This window comes from Sitophilus oryzae, unplaced genomic scaffold (assembly GCF_002938485.1).
Source record: "Sitophilus oryzae breed Bouriz unplaced genomic scaffold, Soryzae_2.0 scaffold_845_pilon_pilon, whole genome shotgun sequence".
Taxonomy (NCBI): Eukaryota; Metazoa; Arthropoda; class Insecta; order Coleoptera; family Curculionidae; genus Sitophilus; species Sitophilus oryzae.
In genome coordinates, this window is record NW_022147467.1 from 1,506,515 (window position 1) to 1,532,735 (window position 26,221).

Genomic DNA, 26,221 nt, shown 5'->3' on the forward strand with positions numbered 1-26,221 from the left:
CGTTTTTTAGAGAAAGGTTTAAGACATGTTAGAAAAGGTAAATTTATTAATATTTGGGCATTAATAGAGTGGTTCCAACATGACTTTCATTATGACACACCAACCCCATCCCCCCCACACACAATGAAAGAAATGTTAAAAATTATTTATATCATAATTATGTAGACTCAGGGATAGAAAGAGGTGGACCAATTGCATGGGTCTCCTCGGTCACTTGACCTATCAATTTTAGATTTTTTTTATGCGGTATGGTTAACAACAAGGTTTACAAAAGAACTTATGATTTGAGAGAGGCACTCGAAAAGGTGGAACAGGAGAAGTTTAATTAAGTCGTTCTGTGAGAATAGCTAGAAATTCAGTTTTAAAAAGATAAATTTATGTACTCAAAACAATTGCGGATTTTTTGAAAATTTTCTAAAATAACTTATAGTGATAATATTTTTTTAAGTTTTAGTTTGTGTAATGCAAATTGTAAAGAGCCGTTTAATAATATATTTTGTCTTTTTATAAGTAATAAATCAAAACAAAATTAGAACACCATTGAAAACTTGTTTCCGTGGCTAACTAAGTGAAATTAGCCAAGAAAGATAAGAATTGGCTATAATTCAGTAATTGTGTGAAAGAAACATATTATAGCTTATATCGCTGAAAAGCTTAAAAAATGGCGCTTTTTATGAAGTCATGGCCAACTATGGTTTCCATTAAAAAAAACATATGTTTGTGTCATAAGTCAAAAATGACAGGCTTTAGAAAAAATCGGAGAACACAAACTCATTAGGAATGTGATTATCTACAACTTTTATCTGAACACTTTTTGTCTAAAATAGATTATAATGGAATTAGGGACAATTTTTAAAATAGCCAAAATTTGTTTTTTTCGAAAAATCTAGTAAGCCATGAACTTCTTCAAAAATCTGAAAGGCGCATATTTATGACCCCAAAAAACAGCAATTCTTTCCCCATTTAACCGACTCTCTATCTCCAGTAGTTTCCGAGATGCCCATAGAGAACATCGTAGGAAACTCACCCTGTATATTTTTAACATAATTTGATGGTACACGATAGATCTTTATTTTTTTTTTCTTATTATCAAGAGTGATGATAATGTTTTTTTCTACTTTCAACTCATTTGTAACAATGCCATTTACAATTACCATTTTTTTATTGAAATAAAATAATTTCTGTTCTTTTCTCTTTTATAGAATCCGAGTACAAAAATTTCTACTTAAATACCAAAAAGATAAATGCAAGAATATTTGTACAATCGTTTCCACTATTGTTTGTACAAAGACAAATGATGTAATTTAATAAGAAAAGTAAGTACTTACGTCTTCCGTTAGAAACTTGAGCTTGGCTAAGTACGTCTGTGCAGTTTTCAGGCGGTCCTTAAACGAGTTCTTGGTAACCAGCGCCTTCAGATTCCTCGCCGAATTCCCAATGTGTTCCTGACAATTAAATGAATTGATTAAAAACATTTCTTCGATTTATAAACTTACGTTTTTGTTGCCATTAATTGGTAATGGCGTAAGAGATTTATTGGCGATATTAAAACGATCGATAGTAAACATTAATTGCAGGATTTATTGTGGGCAAGTTTATAAAATGGTACCTACTGAACTAGATCCAACAGAATTAATTTAAAGTGGATCAATGTAACCAGTTCAAAATTTTGAATTAATTTACCGCAAGCAATATGGAAATTTAACAGAAACATCCTATAAACTACTACTCTGTTAGTTATAGCCATAAAAGATACTAGACTAAACACATACATTACATACATTGTTTAAGAATATTTGACATCTTGTTGAAAAACCATGAAGTGCTCATTTCGATATACCCAATCAATTCTAGGGAAGCATGATGTAAACGCGTTCAGCTTTAAAACTTAATTACGTCTCGTGATGCTTTTTTTGTTTATTTATTAACGAGTCGTTGTAATTTTCCCTATAGCTTGTAAATTTTTAAGTGCAAGTTAGAAACACTTGTACTTTTGGTAAAAATAAGTGGAATTGAGTTGGTGTTCGCCAGTGGCCGCACTGTTAGAATTCTGAATTCAAAAATCGATATCTCAAAATCCATTAGAAATAACTGATTGTAGTTTTTTTTTCATAAACTTTATTAATATTTCTGCTATAATTTTTTTCGCAGACAGTGTGTGAGAATCTTTATAAATAAAAAAAGGTACATAAAGTTACTAACGATATCCTTATAATTTCATTTCAGATGCTCAGAAACATATTTAATGATTTTATCTAGTTATCTTTTCGATTCGAAAAAAATCTTTTAAAAATAAGCGGTTTACGATCTTACTTATTTATTATCTTACTTTATTGATTATGATTTTACTTTACTTGATAGGGAAAGGCGTACGGGCCAAATGTGGCAACGCCGTCGCATTTCTCACACTCCAACTTAATAAGAAGCCTGTGTGATTTACTTTCACACATGTAAATATCGACCCAAAAGTAAGAGTTGCCAGCATGGTATAGCTTTTATTCAAACAAATAACAGAAAAGAAAATTCATAAGAACGTTGGAATCGATTTAATTAACATAAGAAGTAATATAAATTCAAAAAGAATTATGAAAATGTTTTAGCCCTATCTGAAACACAAAAGCAAGCCTAAAAATTTGTAAATGCAACGTCTTTAATCGGAACAGATAATTGTAATAACCTATTCTGATTAGCAGACCGTTCCGATGAGCGAATCACTATGCCATATTGTGTTATACTGTGCCAAAAAATATGATCGAAAAAATACGGTGTCAGCGATGGCAATGAAATGAAGATGGTTGTCATTTTATATGGGGAATGTCAGCAATATTCATTTTTAAGCCAACTGGACGCCGTTTTTTTTCGTTCATACGGTATTTTTATACTTGCCAGTTCTCGCTGGCACAATTTTAACCGCTCCTTATCCAGTTTAGTCTTCCCAGTTCCAGGACCGGTTCCGGACGCTTTGGAAATGGTGACGTATTTTGCACAGGCAGCAGATAAGTCTTCTAGAATTTGTTTTAATTTACCCTCGGCTTCAGGGTCGTCTGATTCCATTCTAGCATTCACTTCTTCTAAACCATCTTCCTATAATTAAATTTTGTTAATGGAACTTTTGGTCTTAAAACTTTGTTCTATTCTAGTTCCATTAATTTTTGAAATACAATCTTCTTCTTTTGCAAATTTACGACAATTTAATGCCTAACATTCATCAAAATACAGTTAATAATATGGGGAATTAGTTAAATAATAAGTCATAATAAAAATCTTACTTCGCCTCTGGATTTTATATAAAATACTATAAAGGTACCAGTTTTTAGATGCTCGATATGTTGAAAGATAACTAAGATGCCGGTAGAGGTCCCAAAAGGCAATATTTTCAATTTCACCCTGCATCTCATAAACGAAGAATGCTATGACAAATTTGATTACGGGATCGAAAGTCAATGTTTGCGCACTCATTTATTTTCAGTATTAAAGCAGTTTTCAGCAATATTTAGCAAGGACAGCGAAAATGAGACACACTATACATATTCTGCGGCTCTTGCTCAACTAACATACTAAAATTAAAAAAAAAAACAATAATTATTGTAAACCAAATGTTATTGTTTAAAATATAGGTTATATAAATACAACTCTTTGTCTAAATTATGTCACGACTTTGTTTATTTGAAATTTTGTTTTTAGAGATAATTATGGAAATAGTTAGTTCATATTGTATCATAAACATATTATTGTGATACATATAAATATGGAAATATTCAGTCTGTATTGTGTTTAAAATTCCAAATAAGAAAAAAATAGACGATATAGAAATGTTTCCATAAAATTGTGGTTTACATCGTGTACACCTACGATTTTCTATATCCATTGAAACGAAAATATATAGATATAAAATGCAAACATCAGGCGCAGCTTATATTCAGCACAAATATAAAGATTTGTGTCGTTAGTATTTGTACATTTTACATAAAATAAATTGAGCATAAGATCGACTACAATTTGTTGCTATCATTTTAAAGCTTTAACTTATTGTATATCTAAATAGAAATAAAAAAGATCTTACCAGTTTTTCTGATATTCTTCCTATGATATTAGAATTGTACATTCTTCTTCTGTAATCTGGCCAAATGGATCTGATATGCATACAAGGTTTATTATCCCAATACGGCAGAAAGTAGTAAATTTTGTCATGAGTCATTGGCTTACTTGGTGTAGTGGTACTTTGCCAGGAAGCGGTCTCCGAAGTTACTGTTTCTATATCAACAAATAAAACATACTTCCTTAAAAATTAATCTTCATTACCATTTTTTGTTTATTTATACTTTCAATCATGGTCCTATTCAGTCATATTAAATAGAACACCCGGTATATAATCACATTTCTGGAAACTATTTCCATTAACTAAAAATGTTTCAATTAAGTTCACTAATAGGAACATGATATTTTGTTGAAAAGCAATTTGTGATTGGTTTTTCGATTTTTTAAATAACATACGTAGACTTGAATTTAACAATTCATACCCAATTAGTTGATTTCGACAGATCGAATATGTTGACTTTCCTTGATTTATAAACCAAATTTCATTTTTCAATATGCTGAATTTATGATTTAACGAATGCTTACTCAAGATAATGTTTTTTCGATTTTACACATGTTTCATGCTTTATTTGAAAAACTGTTAATGAAAGGTATCCCTATATATATATGTAAAAAAACGAGATTTGGTATGTTAGTATATGACATAAATTAGGATTAATTGACGTATTCAACTGTTTTCGGTCACTTCCGGTTTCACCGGAAATGACTACAACTTTTGATTTTTAAATGGCACCCCGGTATTTTTTTACTTTATTCAATAGAAAATGTCACTCTGAATAAAATGACATATCATATGTCAACCTTTGACATTTTCGCATATGGTTTATTTGAAATTATAATTTGCGGTTCGTAACGAAAATTTGACTTGAAATACCAAGTGTGTGGTATCAAATTATTCGTAAAAAAATGCTTTTGCCAAATATGTTAATGAGCCACCCTTGTTCCATTTGAAAAATTTGAGATATGATTAAAAATACGATTTAAGTATTTTCTAACTGGCCAGGACAAGACACAAGACATTAGACAATCCAATCTATTTTTTCAAGGCTCCTTGATGAAGAATTATACAATTTTTTATTCAGCGAGAATGTCAAAAGTTGACATATGATATGTCATTCTAGTCAGAATGTCATTTTCTATCGAATAAAGTAAAAAAATACCGAGGGTGCCAGTTAAAAATCAAAAGCTGTAGTCATTTCCGGTGAAACCGGAAGTGACTAAAAACAATTAAATACACCAATCAATCCTAATTTATGTCATATAGTAACATACCAAATGTCGTTTATTTATCTGAAAAAATAAAAAAGTTATAGGGGGTGAGTTATAGGGGTGAGCCACTTTTGAGAAGCACCCTGTAGGTTAATACAAAAATTATGAGATATAAAAGTAGTCCCAAAAATGTGATAATATATCGTATATATTTAAAATAACAAAGATGCTACTGCTTTTAGTAAAATCTGAAAATAATTTAGATAGATGGAGCAGGTGCCTTTATGTAGAGAAACCAAAATTAAAAAAAAAATCCAATCACCGGTTCAGCATAAACGTCTAACATACCATAGACGTGAATCCCCCTGTATAAATAAGTTAACCTACTGAACACCATAATGAAAATTAAATTGATACAATGATAATATAATTACCTAGTTCGTCGCTATCTGAGTCATAATGCTCTTTTGCTGATGTGTTGTGTCCGTCAATAGCATTTCCAGCATTGCCAATGCTGACTTCAAAATAAACAGGTTTGTCTCCCAGTTTTTTATCGATCATCGACGCATCTAAAATGGTGGTGAACAAGAAAAACTCTTCGTTTTTAGCGTAGGAAGCTTCGTTAACTGGTACGGTCGGTTCTAGTTCGACAGCAGCAGGAGACAGATCGATGTTGTCAGTGATTTCGGTTCTAATTGATATGAGTAATCTTGCTCTATATGATACACCTGTGAAGTATAGGTTATGTTTCAATAATTTATGTTTAAATGGGGGGGGGGGTAAATTCAATATATTAATAATATTTAATTTGCAAGAAAATCTGATTTTATTTGATACCCATTAAATCGCATTTATATCTAAAAAATTGGTCAAGTGCGAGTCGGACTCGCGTACGAAGGGTTCCGTACCATTCATTATCTATGCAACATTAGACACTAAATAAACTTTTTTTCCGATTTAGCTGAAATTTTGAATGCGCGTATAAGTAATTTAAAAAAAAAATGAAGAAACAGATTACTAAAAATTGTATTAATCAATAATAAATAAGTAAAAAGTAAAAATAAATATGTAAAAATATGTAAAAATTAAAAAAAACGATTAAAAAAAAGTCGCCTTGACTCGGATTCGAACCTGCCTTATTACGGCTCCACCGTCATAGCAGCGTAAAGTCCTAACGCTTTAACCACACGGCCACCGAGGACTTGAAAGATTCTATGTAAAATGCTTACTTAAAAGGTAATAATTAATAAATATAAATAATAATAAAGGTAAATTTATTTAATTGTGTTTTTAGTATTTGATCTTATAGCGGCAACATAGATACATTATCTGTAAAAATTTCAACTGTTTTTGCTATAACGGTTCATAAGATAGACCTTTGCGACAGACGGACGGACGGACGGACGGACAGCGAAGTCTTAGTAATAGGGTTTCCGTTTTTACCCTTTGGGTACGGAACCCTAAAAAATCATATATCAATATTTATACTTCATATAAGTTAAAAAATTGGCATCGCATTAAAAAACGGTGTTGTGGAGATATTTCTCTTTCTTACTGTTCATTTTCTGTTATACAGGATGAGTCTTAAATAAATGCATATTATTTAGTACATTTATAAAAGTATTTCTACCCCAGAAACACGATTTTTTTAAATTTTGTATTACTTGAAAAAGTTTAAGCTAAAAAACATATTATCTTGAAAGTATGGCAAAATAGATTAGAACAAAAACCTAGAGAAAATCTAGTGGTTCTCAATTTTTGCAAAAATTATTCTTTTTAAATATCGAAAGTAAAAAATAACTGTGTTATGTTCGGCTTATTTAAAAAAAGGCAAAGAGAAAATATGTCTCTTTCATCGATATCTACCAGCTCTCAAAACATTTGCACTTATTCATCTTTAGGTTAGTAACAGTAAAAGTATTTTTATGTATTATTAAAGAAACTCAAAATATACATTTAATATTTTTAAACAAATGCAATATTTTATTAAGACTATGGCTCTGAATACAGTATACAATAATAAACAATTTAAATAGTAAAATAATATACTCAATAAAAGTAAGAAAACATCAGAAATATTTTAAATTTATTTCTTACTAAGGTTGCACGTTGCACTGCAGTGCATTTTATGTACCCGATATTCCTTTCAACAGCTTACACGTGTCGCGATGATACTTGCAGAGGGACCCAATTTCAGTTTAAATTTGTGTGGAAAGGTTAGGTATAAATTTTGTATTGTAAACAAACTTTTTATTGTAACAGTATCTCGTAATAACAAAACAAAAATAAAAATTTCAAAAATATTGTAATAGGTAAGTGATATAGTTCTTAAAAAGTGCAAATTATTTTGGTTTTGTGTATTAGACAATATCGAGGGTGGCCGATAAAAATATATATTGTTACGGATTCCGTGGGTCCACTAATTTAAACTCACGATAAAATACTTAACGAATTTATTTTCTCACTTTATACACAATTACTAACTTATAACACACAACAAACTAAGATTCCTTCACCAAATTGTCCGATTTTCAATTTCCACGCGGTATATTCAAATTTCAAAAAACTGTCTCCGTTGTCGATGGCTCCGGCTTATATACTCTATTGACTGCTTCTCGAAATTTCCCCAATTCTCGGAAAGCGTACTTCTTCATACCAGACAATTCTATTGTCTGATTCCCTTACTTCTCGACTTGACTAAAAGATGGCGCCTGAAAAGTCTTTTAATTTCTGGCGGATACGTTGCGGTTGTGCAGGCAACCAGTAATACATTTTAATTTCTGGGCGGATGCGCCATTTTTCTTGACATTGCCCCCTTCTCAAATTTGATCGTCCCGATCAAGGTTTCCTGTCTGGTATCTCTCAATCGATCCAGATGAACTACTTTCATCTTACTTCTAGGGCTGCGTTGAATCCGGTACACAACATCATTTATCCTCTTGATGACTGTATAAGGACCTTCCCATGCTGGAGTTAACTTTGGGGACCTCCCTTTCTTGCGCTGTGGGTTATATAACCATACCATATCGTCCTGTTGAAATCCCGTAGAATTAGCTCTGAGGTCGTAACGAGCTTTCATCCGGTCACTGGCTAGCGTAATCTTACTTCTCACGGCCTTATGAATTCCCAATAACCTTTCCTTCAGTTCATCCGCGTAGTCCTCTACGTTCGTGGTGCTGTCGTCTGGTGATCCGAACACCAAGTCACAAGGCAACCGTAATTCTCGACCAAATAAAATCTTCGATGGTGAAAGTCCGGTGGTGTTGTGAACTGCACTTCTATATGCCATTAGGAATAGTGGTATATGCTGATCCCAATCTCTTTGATGTTCATCCACCATTTTCGAGAGATGTTCTTCAATGGTCTTATTGAATCTCTCGACCATCCCATCAGACTGCGGATGTAAAGCTGTTGTCCTAGTCTTGTGAATACCAAGCAGATCACACATCTTCTGGAACAGTCTTGACTCGAAGTTCCTTCCTTGGTCAGTGTGAAGCTCTAAAGGAATTCCAAATCTACTGAAGACATTATTGACTATACTTCAGCTACAGTCGATGCTTCTTGGTTTGGAATGGCAAAAACTTCTGGCCATTTACTGAAATAATCCATCGCCACTAAAACGTACTTGTTGCCCTTGTGCGTTTCAGGGAATGGGCCTGCAATGTCAACAGCGATTCTTTCGAATGGCAGTCCAACGTTATATTGTTTCATTTTTCCCCTAGATCGAGTGCTTGGTCCTTGGCTGGCTGCACAAATTTTACATTGTCGACACCATTTCTTGACATCTTCGCAATAATCCACCCAGTAAAAGCGATCTCTCAGCTTGCTCAAGGTCTTGTTTACCCCAAGATGGGCTCCAGTTTTACCACCGTGAATTTCTTCCAATACCTGGGTAACTTTCTTCCTTGGTACCAGTAACTGAGTTGTTACTGTGCTGCCATCCGCACTTTCCCATGTGCGCTTTAACAATCCATTCTCAATAACCAGTGAATTCCACTGAGCCCAGAGAGCTTTGAAAACGAGCCCTCTGTCCGCAATATCCTGCCACGGTGGTCTCTCGCCGTTACCTTCCTTGAGCCGTAGTATTGCTCCGATGTCTGGATCTTCCATTTGATCTTTCCTCAATTGTGTCGTCGTCCACTGTTCATCGGTTCCAAGTTTAAAACTCCTTATCATGACAGTGCCTTCACGTTGTTCCGTTTTACAGCAGTGCTTACAATCGGTTTGACAGGGTCTTCTGGATAAACCGTCTGCGTTACCATGCATTTTTCCAGCACGATGTTGGATGGTAAAGTGATACTGTTGGAGCTTCTCGAGCCATCGTGCTATTTGACCTTCAGGTTGTTTCATCTCCATAAGCCACTTGAGAGCCGCATGATCTGTCCTAATTAAAAATTCTTGGCCGTACAGATATTTATGAAAATGATCAACTGCCTTCACAATTGCTAGCAGCTCCTTCCGGGTAACGCAGTAATTCCTTTCTGGTTTGGATAGAACTCGACTGTAATATTCTATCACTCGTTCTTCGCCATCTTGCACTTGTGATAGCACTGCACCTATGCCGATATTGCTGGCGTCGGTATCCAGGATATACCTCCCTTGTTGTTGCGGGTAGGCTAGAATAGGACTTGAACATAAAGCCGCCTTAAGTCTTCCAAAGGCTACATCACAATCGGTGTTCCATTCGTAGCCGACTTCATCACCTGTAAGTCTATGTAAGGGTGCAGCTATATTGGCAAATCCCTTGACAAATCTTCTGTAATAGGTGCATAAACCCAGAAAACTTCTAAGTTCATGTTTGTCGCGAGGTTTAGGCCAATCCTTGATTGCAGCGATTTTCTTCTGGTCAGTGTAAATTCCGTCTGCTGAGACTACATGGCCCAAAAAATTCCACTTGTCGCTGGAATAAGCTACACTTCTTCGGGTTCAAGTACAGGTGAGCATTCCGTATGCGGCCGAAGACTTCTTCGAGATTTCGCAAATGCTCCTCAAAGTTCTTCCCATAACCAATACATCGTCGAGGTAAACCAAGCACGTTTTCCAAGTTAATCCTCTTAACACCACCTCCATGAGACGTTCGAAAGTGGCTGGAGCATTGCATAATCCAAACGGCATGACCTTGAATTGGTATAGTCCGTTTCCTGTAGAAAAAGCCGTCTTTTCTTTGTCTTCCTCGTCCAGACCAACTTGCCAGTATCCACTCTTTAAGTCGAGAGTGGAGAACCAGCACGAACCTGCCAGTGTGGTTAACGTGTCGTCTATACGTGGCAGTGGGTAGCTGTCCTTCTTAGTGACGTCATTGAGCTTCCGATAGTCCACGCAGAATCGTGTACTACCATCTTTCTTCGTCACCAAAACAACAGGAGATGACCATGGACTCGATGATTCTTCGATAACTCCATCTTCTAGCATCTTATCTACCATTGTCTCCATTTCTTGTTGTTTGGAAAGGGGCACCCTTCTAGGACGTTGTCGAATCGGCTGAGCATGACCAGTATTAATCCGGTGCTTCACAAAATCCGTTCTTCCACTGTTGTTCTTCTCAAAAAAATACCGCCATGCTTTTAGCAGGAACTGCTTGGCCTTCTGTTTCTCCTCAGGTGTTAGGTGATCCCATGGCTGTTCTAGATGTTTTAGTGTTTCTTGGGATGCCTTTTGTGTAACAGCTGACGACACTTCATCACATCGGGTGACACTTCTTACAGGTTCGCAGATGGCTATCTTGTCACCTTTTTGAATCTTGACACAATTCGGGAAAACATTCGCAATTCTGATCGGTATATTCTTGTCAGTGTTCACCAACGACTTTCCTACTAAGTACCTATCTTTTTGTTGTCGCTACTTTGTACCAGTCCAACACAGCACCCAGCGATTTTCTCCACTTTACCGAATACGATTTTCTCGGTATTACCAGGTATCACCACAGTTTCCGCTGATCTTACATCCATTCTGCCTGGTCCCTCGTCTGGAGATAACATGAACTCTTCATTTCCAATATTTAAGATATTTCTCTGGTGATCGAACGAAAATCCATGTTGACGAATCACATCCATGCCCAAGATGAAGTCATCTTCAATATCTGCCACTAAGACGCTATGCTGAAACTTCAAATTTCCTAACTTCAGTTCGACGATAGCCTCTCCCCGTACAACGGCCATTTCCCCCGTAACTGTACGTAAACACACTCTTCTTCCCAGAGGCATCAGCTTCAATCCTTGCACTGAGTTAGCCCGCACCAACGATACCATAGCGCCAGTGTCCACTGTCATTCGGATTCTCCTACCATTGACCTTCCCGTCGATCACTAAACTGTCAGCGGTTCTTCCCAGACTCCTAATGGAAAAAATCCTGGGGGCTCTGTTCTCCCCAGTCAATACTCGCCCCTTAGTATTGACTGATTTTAGTTTTCCTGGTGCCTACGTTCTCTGGATGGTGAACGGGATCGCATTTGAACGCGGCAATCCCGTTTGATGTGGCCATTCCTGCCACATCTAAAGCACCTTATGTCCTGTGATCTTCTATAGCTCTCTGTCTGGGTGTTGTTGCTACTCTTGTTCACTAGTAACTCACATAGTTTACTAAACATCTCCTCCAAACGTATGTGAGAACTTCCGGGCTGTTCCTCAACCGTTACCGATCTTATCTTCGGTCTAGGGATGGCGCTAAATGCAGCTTCGATTTCCAGCGCTCTGACAGTGCTTCGCTGCTGGTAGAAAATCGGGATATTTGCAGCGCCCTCTGTAATTCGTTGTCCCTCAGTCCGCTGATAAAGCACTGAGCAGCGAGTTCCTCCCTAAATCCTTCCGGTGCTTCAGGATACGCTAGGTGTACCAGCCGACGTAAGTCTGCTTCAAATTCCTGCAGACTCTCTCCGGACCTCTGCAGGCGTGTCTTGATCTGTGCCTGGTAAAGTTGGCGTCGATGTTGGTCGCCATATCTTCTGTCCAGTGCAGCGACCAAAGTTTGGTATTCCTGCTGTTGGGCTGCAGGAATAGTTTGCAACAGTTCCAGGGCAGGGCCACGCAGCGCGATGACAAGTGCCGCTGCTTTCTCCTGGTCAGTCCATCCGTTGGCAGCGGCGGCTGCTTCAAACTGGCGGTGGTACATCGTCCAGGTGGTTTGTCCATCGTAGGTCGGGGCCTTGAGGTTCGCAGTTCCATGAACGCCAGGTGTCTTTACTTGTACCTTGGTCTTCTGTAGGTCCATCTCTAATTTTTCCATTTTCTGCTGAAGGCGTTCCTCAAGATCTTCTACGGCTTCTTGAAGGTGGATGTCTTGCCTTTTTTTCAGTTCTTCAAAGTTCTTCTTAAATCGGTTTTGATCTTCTAATTTTTCTTTCTGGCGACGCACTTCTAAATCTTCAACAATTTTCTCCAACCGTCTTGTCTAATTTCTTGATTTTCAAGAATTTTCTGAAGCCGGTCCTGTTCTTCTTGTTTGTCGTGCTCTCGTTGAACTTTGAAATCTTCCAGAATTTTCTCAAGCCGGTCCTGTTCTTCTTGTTTGTCTTGTTGTCGTTGAATTTTCAAATCTTCGAAAATTTTGTCTTGCCGGTCCTGTTCTTCTTGTTTTTCTTTCTTTTGACGCGCTTCTAAACTTTCTAACATTTTTTCTTGATTTTCCATAAGTATTTTCTGTAGACGGTCTTGTTCCTCTTCTTTCTCTCTTCTCATATTCTCCATAAAATCGCCCAATAATTTGCTTACTTCCTCCATTTTCTTCGCTTGCTCCCTTGTACCAACCATAGAAATACTTAAATTCGGTCTAAAAATCTTCCAATCCACTTAATTTCTTCTTAAAATCCTCTTGAATCGCACTTCCGACACCAATTGTTACGGATTCCGTGGGTCCACTAATTTAAACTCACGATAAAATACTTAACGAATTTATTTTCTCACTTTATACACAATTACTAACTTATAACACACAACAAACTAAGATTCCTTCACCAAATTGTCCGATTTTCAATTTCCACGCGGTATATTCAAATTTCAAAAACTGTCTCCGTTGTCGATGGCTCCGGCTTATATACTCTATTGACTGCTTCTCGAAATTTCCCCAATTCTCGGAAAGCGTACTTCTTCATACCAGACAATTCTATTGTCTGATTCCCTTACTTCTCGACTTGACTAAAAGATGGCGCCTGAAAAAGTCTTTTAATTTCTGGCGGATACGTTGCGGTTGTGCAGGCAACCAGTAATACATTTTTAATTTCTGGCGGATGCGCCATTTTTCTTGACAATATTTTTGGTAATATTTAAGTAATGACAAGCCATAACAAAATTTTGACTACGTTGATGGATTCTATGTAAAAAACTGGGTGTGCACTATGTGTGCATACTTAAAGTGAAACTTCTTACTAGCAGCTATTAAATTGAAGGATTTGAAGGGCATGTTTGAAAAAGTGTAGTTTGAAATGAAACGAAACCAAACCAAACAAACCTAACCAAAGCAATCAACACTTTTTAGCTAAAATGTGCCTGTTTACGAATTCCAATTGCTGAGTGCTTTTCAAATCTTAATGTTATCAATAAAGGAAAATGGTACACCATAAGATGTTCTTTGCGTGTCTATGTTTAGAAAAAATTCTAGAATGAACAACAAAAACGTGTTTTCATCTAACTGATTTCAGCTATTCTAAAAAAAAAGCTGAAAATTATGTATTTCCGCAGAAAATTTTTTATGACTACTACTATTCAAAAAGGTTTCCAAATACTAAATAAATAAATATTTCTTAGATAACTGATTTCAGATAAATGAAAGTAGTTCTGATTCCAGCTATTCTAAAGTTGAAAAACTCAAAAAGCATGCATTTCCGCAGAATTTTTTTTTGTGACATACTATTCGAAAAGGCTTCCGAACACTAAATAAACAAATATTTCTTGAATAACTGATTTCAGCTAAAGGAATGTTGACCCGAAGGCTTGAAGTAAATAATGTTCTAAGTGACAAAATTATTACTTCGAGATAACGGTGTCTCTGTTAGCGGTTTATATTATGTTGTTGGTTATGGAACCTTAAGATCAAAGCTTAGGATATTTTACAAATAAAACATGAAATACCGATTTTTTGACACTTAGGCTGTATTCCGTTGCAAAAGACCAGGCGAACCAGATCGGTAAACTACGGTAAAGAGCGGTTCCTGAAAAACATCGGTTTGGTACGGAACGGTTTGGTAAAATACTGGAAACGTCAAATGTTGACGTTTTCTAAATTTTAATACCTCTATTATAAAATTTATCTTTTATATATTTTTAATGTACCTATTCTCTGCTTTTACGTTTGCTTCTTGTTTTCAAAGGAGTTTAATATTGAAAAGTACTTTATTAATAAACTGTTAAACTCGTTAGACAGCTCAAGTGAAGATTTACAGGTCCAATATTAAAACAGATCAATAATAAATAAACAAATCTAATCAATATTTATATTTTTATAGCTTACAAAACATTGTCATGAAAACATGAAAAACAAGTCTTGTTTTTCATGTTTTCTTAAAATGTTCGTGACTTTAAGAAACAATAGGTGCAATAGGTCCTAAAAAGTCATTCTATTTAGTTAATGAAATTTATTTACCTTTACTGTTTACCTCCATTGCTTTTAGATGTAAATACAAAATATTATTACGAATTTTAGAAATTAAATGAGAATTTCACTCGAACTTCCAATATTTGCTTGATTTCTGTCACATAAATGACATTGACTGACAAACGAACCAGAAAAAACAACCTTCTCGCGCTGGTTAGTTTGATGACAGTTATAACCGAATTTTTTATGAACCGTGTTCCGTAATAAGAAAACTTTCAGGAAACCGATAGAAACGGAACAAATTAAACCATAACCACGGTAAGCAACGGAATACACCCTTAGAACATAATTTTCTTCAAGTCTTCACATGTACTATACTTTTGTCTCCCTGTACGTTCGCTTTTCGAGCGTCAGCGAGGTTCATTCAAAATTCAGATTATTACGAAAACAAAAGGTCTTACCTTCGCCCAAGCCGGTGTTTAAGCTGGAATGTTCGTCGATAAGGGTGTAGTCCCTTGTCGAGCCATAGAGGTGAACGAAACAGGGCCCGAAGGTCGGCAAAAAGCCTGCAAACGAAACGGCCACGGTTAAACTCCCAGTTATAATTGAAAAGGTAATTAAGCGGGGTCAATTAATAAAATACGAGTGTAAATATGGAATTTAGGCATGCGGAATATATGGAAGCGTTAAATTGGATAAGCTCCCGCTCGTGCTTTGATTAATTCGTAAAATTTTAATTGTTATCTTAAAAGCCGCTGCGTATCGTACATAATTAAATTATGTTCGAGGCTAAACTTGTTAAAAGTTATGAAAATACAATTATTAAATCTGATTTAATTAGGAGACTATTAACCAACATTATTTACTGGAATTATTACTAAATACAATATTTTTTTTTTCAGAATTTGGACATTTTAATTAAATTATTTCAGTACGTGTATGCAAGTTATCATGGCAAAGTGAAATTAAGATAGATATTTTATTATTGAAATTTATGTCGTGAATATCCAATGTTATGGAGAATTAAGAAAATAGAATACAATTATAGAAATCTGATAAGATGTCAATTGAAAAAATTAAAGAAGTTGACCCATAAGCAAACAAAGAAAAAAATAATAGTCTTAAGCTTCATTCAGAACATCGCAATTAATGGAATAAATTAGTGCTTTGAATTGGAGTAGAAGTTTGTTCCTTTAATTTCAATGTAAGCATTCAGAACGTCTAAATTAGTGGTAGTCATTTTCAATAAACAATGTTAACAAACTTTTGACTTTTCCACTAATTATACTTCAACATTTGCGGCGAACGTCATTTTAATCTTTCATTATCATCCGTCAAGTGAAATTGTGGTTAGAAATCAAAAGTTTATTGTTTTATAAGCCAAATATTTGGCTTTCTCTATGGATACAACTGACTACCGCAAGCTGTTGCTAAGATATTCTATTAATTTTAACTGCGTTTTTTAGACATTGTGAATGATCGTAAACTAAAAAGTATAAAGTTTAATTGAAACCACAATTGCGAGGTTCTGAATGAAGCTTTAGAACGAATAATTAAAATATGACGCGGTTTTCAAAAAGCATTATTTTTAAAACTTATTTATTACTTATCTTAAAAACCGTTGCGTATCGTAAATAATGAAATTATGTTCGAGGCTAAACTTGTTAAAAGTTATGAATATACAATTATTAAATCTGATTTAATTAGAAGACTGTTAAACACCATTATTTCTTTTTCAGGAATTATTATTAAATACAATGTTTTCCGGAATTTGGATATTTTTAATAATTTATTACTCAGCTCTCAGTACTGTATGTGACACTGGAACTAATTTTTATTCTTCGAGCTTTATTTTTTGTTAATCTATGAATTTGTTTGTTGAAGGGTCCTCTAGACGCTCAATTATATTACGCAATATAGGATATTGCAAACTATTATTGTGCGTCTAGTGAATATATTGAGTTTACTTTGACTGGTTTGAAATTAATTGCACAAAATTGTATTAGGCCCACTGCTCACGAAGGCGTAGGTTCATAGACGCGTATTGGTCATTATACGATTGGAGTACGCCTGGTTGCTGTTTCAATGCAAAACTGTGAACCTCCCATGCAAGGACAATATTGTACAATGTTTATCTTTGACAGTTCAATTCAGTACGTGTACGCAAGTTATCTTGACAAAGCGAAATAAAGGGATTTCATTATTGAATTTTTGAATTCATATCGTGAATGTCCCGCGTTATGGAGAATTAAGAAAACAGAATCGAATGACTGAAATTTGAAAATAACGTATAGAAGATGTTAATTGAAACATTTAAAAAGTTGACCTATAAGCAGGCAAAGAAAAAAAAAATAATAGTCTTAGAACTAATAATTGAAATCAACGAATTCAATATAACACAATTTTAAACAGGCCTTATGTTTATACACTTTTAAATTGCTTTGAATGCTTTTTGGATTCCTACTGGCAAAAGTCGTTATTGTATAAAAATATTGATTGGTAGAATAAATAATACAATATTGTGAATATAATTGCACAATATTATATTAAGTTAGTAGAAATTTTTGTTTATGTATCACTAGCCACTACCAAGACAAAGTTTTTGCGATAAATGTGACAAGAAAGTCGATAGTGATAATAATAGCAATCCTGCTGTAATTATCGAGTTCATAAAATATGTTAATGTGTAAAATTTAAATTGTAGTATTTAAAGTCCTGGGAATCGTACAAAACAATTTTGTGTGGAACTGGTGAGTGTAAGCTATAAAACTACTATTATCTACTAAAAATTTACTACTAAAAAAAACTACTAAATTGAAATTGACCTCTACCAACTATACTGAAAGCAGTTTTTAGTTTGGAATCCTCGGACAATGGAATCTGCCAGAAACTTTTATGCAAATCTATACTAGAAATATACGTAGCCCCACGTTGGGCGCCATATACTTTATTCTTCTATGTGTGACGATTTTTCTATCGTTACCCAAATAGAATAAAAAAAAATCTGTTGCTCAGGGTTAGAGGAAAGCTGGGTTCGTAGGTAAGGCTTCTGACTCACAGTGACTTTCTAATGTTAAAAAAATAAAAAAAATGATAATATATAGGCTGCAGAGATTTTAATATTGATGTTAAGAATTCAAATAGGTATGGTCAAAGACAGTGAAAAGGGCGCCACTTACTTTGTTTATGACAGTGGTAAAGTAAGAAACCAAAAAGAAAAATACGATATCACAACATAGCTAAAATAAAGTAATCAACAGCATTAAGGGTCTATTATGTTTATCAGGAATAAAAGTCAGAAATAACTATCCTACATTAAACATTTATTGAAAACGAACACAAGTATCATCAATTAGTCACAGTGATCCCAATAAAACCGCAAGTTATTTTAAATAGATTCGAATTTAGTAACTGTATTCTTTGAACTAAGTAAGCTACTTAATATAAAAACAGGTGAAATTTATGTATGTCTCAATTCGATGATGTTTCGAAACATGTCGTGTACAAAAACCTTTAAAATGAATACGTGTTAATAATTTTCATATAAAATATCATAGCTAAGTAAGAGTGTACTGTACGAATCAAATTATAACTTATAACGTTAAATAAAAAATAATTTTGACTACAATATGTGGGATAAATAGTGATAATTTACCAGGTTATTAAATCTGTTGTCTCAAAAATTATAAAATAAAAGCGTACCTTGTGTATCAAACTTAAGACTTATCTGTATATAGTTTCTTATGATGTAAACAGATAGGTAGGTATTCTCCAGACTAACAGAAGTGGATGCAGATGACTATGGCAGGAGAAGTCTTCGATATCAGCCAAAAAAAAAACGATTGTAATGTCAGGAACACTGTCTTAAGGTCTACATAGGTCCATACAAAATGAAAGTGGGTGAAACATACAATAATTACTGCACTATTACTGCATACCATGTGGTAATTACTGAGTACCATGTGGTAGTTACTGAGTACCATGGGGTAGTTACTCTATAAATAAAAAAATAGTTCTCAGGACAGATACTCAATAAAAAAAACAACTTACGGTCTGAAAATCAGCTTTACATAAATATATTCAAACCATATGCCGATCCAAACCAGTAATTAAATACTCAAATAAACGAAATAAAAAACGGAAATAACTGAAATAGAATTTAGTTAGATTGGGCTATATAAAATGGCGGATAAACTTACGGTGATCATTCCAAGAAGAAACCAAACAAATACGATCTATACTCTGGATTGCATACTTTACAAAGTTTTCAAATTTCCAAATCGCATACCCATGCAATGGAAATCGAAAAGTGGATTCAGAGTGCTTTTCACTGGAAAATTTGTCGGACGCCGAAACACGCGTCTTCTTCAGATCCAAATTCTCAGAAAAAAAGACCTTCTTCTCAGTTTCAGAACCCAAGCCAAAACCTTTTCACCACAGACAAAATGAGAGAGAAAAAAGTGATATCATATGATCGAAATCATTAGAACAGAAAATCGCAATCCACAGCGAAGTGAGATTCGGACAAGTGAAATGCAATTAAGGAAGTTTGGCATATAGCGAATAGATGGCGCTAATAAACAAGACAAGTGAACAAGTGTAATAAATGAAGTTTGATATCTGGCGAATAGATGCGCTAATAGAAATTAAATATCGAGACAAGTGAGCTGTAACAAATGGAGTTTGGTATCTTTGGCATCTAGCAAATAGATGGCGCCAATACTAAGAAATTTAAATAAAAATAGATTTTTAAATTCAATTTTATTAAAGGAAATAAAAAATGCTACAGTTTCCTATTAATGTTTTTGTTGCTAGAATATTGATTACTATTGGATTAGTGTAAAGGGCAATATCGACTCTGAAATTCAGCACAGAATTAGCAGCGCCTCAAGAGCATTGTTGAAATTAAAAGGCAGGGATTTGTACAATCATGACTTGGTCACAAAAACGAAACTTGCAGTGTCCCGAGGAATAATAATGAACGCATTAAACAAATTGCAATAGAGACACCTTAGACAACTGTTAAGAATCAAATGGTACCACCATGTCTCAAACGTATCGGTCCTTGAAAAAGCTAGTTGCGAGAGCGCTGAAGTATGATTACTTAATTCCGTTTAAGATGGGCTGGTCATGTATGCAGGACGCAAGAAAACGGCCTACAAAAATCTCTTCTTCTTTACGGTGAGCTTGTAGACGGTAACAAAAAACAGGGTGGACAACTCAAAAGGTACAATGATATTTTCCACGAAAACTTAAAGAGGATAGCATGCATAATTAGTGGGAGGAAGCAACGTACAATAGAACGCAATTGTAAACTCAGTTAACAATGACAACCAAAAAGTAAAGGGACAACAAAGTAATGAGGAACCATATAACACAATTGTACCAAACAGGTTTTATGTTCCGATATTTTTAAATTGCCTTTAAACCATTTGGTTTCCAACTGGCAAAAGTCGATATGTTACAAACATATTGAACCGTTTGTGGTTAGAAATATTCTAGGGGCATCTAGGGGCTCCTTAAACGCTGTCTTAAAATCTTTATTTTAACAAAAACTGATTTTTTAATAACTGCCAACAAAGTTGATAGTGGGTAGTGATAGTAATTTTCGTGTAACAAAATATGAGTTCGCAAAATCTGCTAATTTGTAAAAGTTTAATTGTAATATATTAAAAATCATTCAAAACAATGTTGTTTGTCTCCTATAAATGTCGATGCTGCTAATGTTTATTCTATTATTGGATTACTGCGATATAATTATATATCTATAGAAATTTTATTTTTAGTCATATATGACGTAGATTGTCGTATTAGAACAAAATACATGTTTATTTAGTTTAAATCAATAGTTATTAAAATAAATTTATATACTTTTAGCTTCAAAATATAAATGATACAAAATAATTGGACACAAATGAAACAATTTCAGAAACTTAATATGTTTCTGCATGGTAAAAATTACAGGGTTTTTTTAAATGTATAAATTTATTGTATTATTTTATAAAATTAATATACGACTGTGAAACGTGAGAGATATATAATAAATAAAGAAAATCACTGCCAAACACTACGTGTGATAATTGAAATGGTAATTAAGCAGGGTCACTTAATAAAATATAGAATTTTGGCACGAGGAATACACGGACGTGATAAATTGGATAAGCTCCAGCTCGTGATTTAATTAATTTGTAAAATTTTAATTGTTACCATAAAAGCCGCTGCATATCACACATAATGAAATTATGTTCGAGGTTAAACTTGTTAGAAGTTATGAAAATACCATTATTTCTCGTATGCTATTAATGACGTTTTGTTAGAAATTTGATTTAATTAAAATACAATTTTTACTAAATATTAATGAACTATCTAATTTTTATGCCTAGATAGCTTTACCCTTTGTCTCTATTATATCCGTATTTTAAATATTATTTGAAGTGGAGTTAAAATATTAATTTTTATGCAACTTGTGTGGAAACTAAAGAAGTAGACGTTCCGGATGATAATGGGTAGGGGTACATCTATCCAAAAGATTTTAAAGTAAATCGGTTTAACGCAATTTTTTTATTAATTTGTATATTTCCTAATATTTCAATATTATTAATGTTTTTTAATTTAAAGTCGAAGTAATGCTAATTTATAACATAAAAAAAATATAATAAAAAAAACACAGAATAAATTTTAATAACGCCAAAATTATAATGAAAGAAGCGATAGCCTCTAAGAGAAAAATAAAAGAGGCTTTTTTTAATTCAATCTAATAAAAATAAATGTATTGCTCATGCATCTGTAGATGTTAGTAATGTATGGCAATTGCTTCTTTGATTTTAAAGAACATTACATAAATAAACATAACATATGTAAAATTTAAAAATAATCATACAGAAAGTTTGGGCTTTTTGGTTTTACCTTATTAAGTAATTATCAGGTAGTAATTGTTAATTTTGAAGTTTAACTTAATATAATGTCATTTTAACAGAACGTTAACGATTTCTTGTAGACGTATCTGTTTTAAAAAGTAAAGTGTTCTCGAATAGTTCAATTTAAATATTTTAAATAGTTTTTTTCTTGATTCTTTATATTTTTTTACTTCCGACGACGGAAAGAGAAAACTTTCCGAAACGTTAAGCATTTTTTTCTTTGTTAGGCAAATTTTTATTACTATAAACACAACTTCTGACAAGCAGCGTCCGTTTAGGTTTAACGCCAGAAGTGTTTACAAAATATAACTATTTTATTTTGTAGATTTTTCTTGCAGTGCAGTGGCGAAAAACCCATAAGGATATTTTTGGATAAATTTATAACATATCTTTACTAATCTTTTTTTCTATTTTTTTTATAAAGAACGTAGGCGATCTCTTTGTAGGTAATTCAAAAATGTTTTCACAAATACAAGGATGCTACATTTTATCACCGTATCCGAAACGGTACCATTTGAAAGGTTGTACTAGACAAATATATTAGAGTGGTTTATTATCATTATATTTCTTGAGATATAGACATTTTTTTGAAAAATATATATAATGTGGTAGATTTGCGTCCTTATGTTATATATGAAATGACGTTTGCAGGTTTAGGATCAGGAAATGAAAGACTTTTTTATAAAAAGTTGTCGGCCTTTTGACCCATGTTCTCGTCGTTATTAAGGCGGTCTTCAGCTAAATGGGGTTTTTGTCAACTTTAGAAAACATTATACATAATTAGTTATAATTAGTTATAGTCTGTCTATACAGGGTGATTCACGGCGATGGTGCATTAGACGTTTATGGAGAACCGGTGATGAATTTGTATTGCATTTAAGCATCTTAACGGGAGATTTAAGACTGGAGTTTATAGTAGAATCCGAGCCACCAGAGAAACGGCGAATTTCTCCTAGCACATGAGAAACATTTCCGTGGTGCCATAGCGTAGAGCATGACCAGGTTGAGAATTGGACCCGCACCCATAGGGTAGGCTATTCTTGAAGTCGGCCATATTTTTTGATCCGCCAATCCGCCGAATTATGAGAATCCGACGTCAGACTCGTGAGTAGTGACCCAGTTGACCCCAAATTCGCGTTCAGCGACCCAAAAAACTCCCATATAAAACTTTTTTTTATATATACAATACAATTTTTTGAAATTTGCATAGGCCATATTAGATCCGCCATTTTGAATTCTGCAAATCCGACATTAGATTCATGATCAGCGACCCAAAAAAAAACCCTATACCAATTTTGGTTAAGATCCGTGCGATTTGTGGTATTTTTTTTGAGGCTAGAAAAAATATGAGATATATGCTCAAGTTCAATTCTGATAGGGTGTTTTGAGTTTATCAGGTTCATTTACATTAGGCTATAGTATAATAATAATTTTAAATTTACCAAGACTTATTCAAGATCATGTTTTTGTCAATTTTACACATGTTTTATTTATTATCTCAAAAAATGTTAGAGATATAGTCTGTGAAACGAATAGCTTTGAATTTGACAGTTCCCGCGGGCTTTTCTAGTGTTAATTTTATTAGGTTAGCAACTTGCGGCCATGCTGACGCAATGCCGTCTCTAATAGAACAGCCTCGGAGCGAGATATATGACGTCACGCTAGTTAGATACTAAGGATTAATAAATATGTTGTAGAATACATGGAAAACATAATTATTATTCCTCGTATTTTTGGTTTGTATTTTAAAAATGTAAATGTAAATATACATAATATACAGTTAATTAATACAATATATTATATACCTATTTATAGTAATAAATACTTTGGCAAATAAACTATGAACCATACAAATGCAGCAAATGTTTTGCAATATACAACTATTGAATAGGTACATAAGATAATGGAAAAATGTAAAATATATTTTAAATTTTGGGGTTTGAAAATCGATCTAATTTAACAAAAAACATTTAATATCTACTAATAGTGATGTATTATTATTTGCATTCACAAAATTTATATGTGTATATTTTGCAAGTATCAATGTTCGAAAAATTATATTTGCAAATAATGCAATGTCATAGGAAAAAGGCGTCAGCGATGGCTAGGAAATAAAGATCGCTGTCATATTATATGTAAAATTATTCTAAAACTTTAGATTTTCTTGGGATTTAGGTTCGGGAAAAACGCTGATTAAGTTTTCATTTGGTTTTTTCTTATTTTTTTGGCTTAAAAAACGTTTTAGTGTAATCAAAAATACGAGGAATAATTATGTTTTCCATGTATTCTACAACATATTTATTAATCCGTAGTATCTAACTAGCGTGACGTCATAAATCTCGCTCCGAGGCTGTTATTAGAGGCTGTTATTAGAGATGGCATTGGTCAGATATTTAGAAATGTCAAAAGCTGATGACATTCTACTTTTGACAATTATGACATTTCGTGTTTATTTTTGCAAGAAGAGGAAGAACTGTCACTTGTTTTATTATTTTCCTTTTCTATTTCACGAAAGTAAAAAGAGTTACCTATCTGATTCGTTCCGGCACTCAATTTAAAAAATATCAGTAAATTTTTTGACAGAGGGATATTATATTTGCCATGTTGGTAAAAAATAACGGTCAAAATTCAAAGTTATTCATTTTATAGACTATAGGTATAGGTTAGTATAATAAAAAATTATGAGATATAAAAGTAGTTTCCAAAAATCTAATAATATACCGGATTTTCCATTTAAAATATGAAAGATGCTACAACTATTTAAATGATGCGGCAAAACTGTAATGCTGAAAATATTTTAGAAAGATGGAGCAGGTGCCTTTATCTAAAAATTATCACCGGTTTTCCATAAACGCTTAATGTGTCATCGCCGTGAATCAGCCTATATACACAAGACATTAACACAGCACTATAATAAAAAAAAATATTAAGTTTCCCTTATTTTACAAAACACTAAAAATCGATATTTAAAATAACTGGATCAATAGCGAGGACCCACAGATAATTAGCTATCAAAAATATTTTAGCTGAAAATAGACTTGAAAAAGACGAGAATATACGTCGAAACGCGGCAACTTATAAAAAATGGGTTTTCAATTCCTGGTCCTAAATATACAAACGTGCTTTCAAAAATACATAGTTTAAATTAAGTTAATAGAGCGTGATTGAAATAGACGCTCTACTATGAGGTCAGCGGACAGACAAACTTGCCGCTGAGTCACGTTGGGTCACATTTTTACTGATATAGTTATAAATTATATTCCTAAAAAATCATTAAAAGTAGGGTATATTTAAAGATCTGCTAACTTTAAAAGCAGTTTTTTTAAAGATTTCGTCCCTACTTGTTGCAATACCAGAAAGCTACCTGATCTCACCCTTCTCTCCATCGTTCGAGATGGTCTTCAGATCCACGAAGTGCGTACCGATCACCGTGGGCTTCACGGGATCGTCGTCCCTCAGCTGAATCTTGATCCTCTGACACAGCGGCGGAAACATTTCGGTAAAAACCAGCTGTTCGTTCCAGATGGGTGCGTAGCTGTGCTTTTTGACGCTAGTTTTGCCCTGAAAATGTAGAACTATCTAGTGCAGTTGTCAGTGTCAATTTCCTATCTATATGCTGTCTATATTATTATTTTATAGTTATGGTCAGGGGCCTGAAAGTGAAATAGCAAAAGCGGTTCCACCGTTTCCACGGACATTTCAAATAAAATAGTTCCAGCCTCGGGCTAGGTGGTAGTGCAATTAATTTTTAGGTTAAGAAGTTGCTACTAGTTATTGCCAGATGGCGTTCAATCAGATTTTTTTTGTAGTTTCTATAGTTTCCAACGGCCATTGTCATACTATTGTCAAATTCTCAAAAAATATTGTCGTTGTCATAGCGCCAATCATAATATTATCAAAAATGATTATCAAAACGTTTGTCAAACTATAATTTGTTATATATGTGTTTTTATTAGACAATTCCTTTTGTTTGTGGCCCTAAAAATATAATGTGAGTCTTTTATTTTTGCCATCATTTAAGTACCTATTTATATTTACTCCATTTACAAAACTTTGGGCGTATTACGTTGGTCTTGTTTTATTATAATAAACGATGTTTAAATATTTGACTTATAAATAAAAACTTTAAATACCTAATAAATAATATTTACACATGTTTGGCTTTAATTTGATTTAATAATTGTATAAATTATACTGTTAAATCTTATTTTTTACACATCACAACGATATTCGTTATTAGTATTGTTGAATTCGTGTAAAAAATAAGATTTAATAATCAAATTTAATTATTTTAGAGTAAAATTCAATAAATCCCCTCATTTAAAAAGCCCGCGCTTCGATCCATTTAAAACAAGCCCTACTCAATAGATGGCGCCACTTCTGTAGGACCATTTTTCAGTATGGCAGAGTCCATTCTTTTTCTAGCTAGGTATATTCTTTGGTTATGGTCTATAGACTTGGTGCATTCTCCG

At 33.7% G+C, this 26,221-nt stretch overlaps 1 protein-coding gene across 2 annotated transcripts in view; it reads right to left on the minus strand.

The window, feature by feature from the left end:
• The window catches only part of LOC115889719 (otoferlin-like), a 274,808-nt gene that overhangs the window by 53,645 nt on the left and 194,942 nt on the right, over positions 1–26,221 (minus strand). For both annotated transcript variants that reach the window (XM_030909785.1, XM_030909784.1), the window contains 6 exons: positions 25,124–25,310; positions 15,294–15,398; positions 5,742–6,035; positions 4,064–4,254; positions 2,887–3,084; positions 1,329–1,445 (listed from right to left, as the gene is read on the minus strand). In XM_030909785.1, the coding sequence (XP_030765645.1) occupies positions 1,329–1,445; positions 2,887–3,084; positions 4,064–4,254; positions 5,742–6,035; positions 15,294–15,398; positions 25,124–25,310 (1,092 nt within the window). The remainder of the gene's footprint in view (positions 1–1,328; positions 1,446–2,886; positions 3,085–4,063; positions 4,255–5,741; positions 6,036–15,293; positions 15,399–25,123; positions 25,311–26,221) is intronic.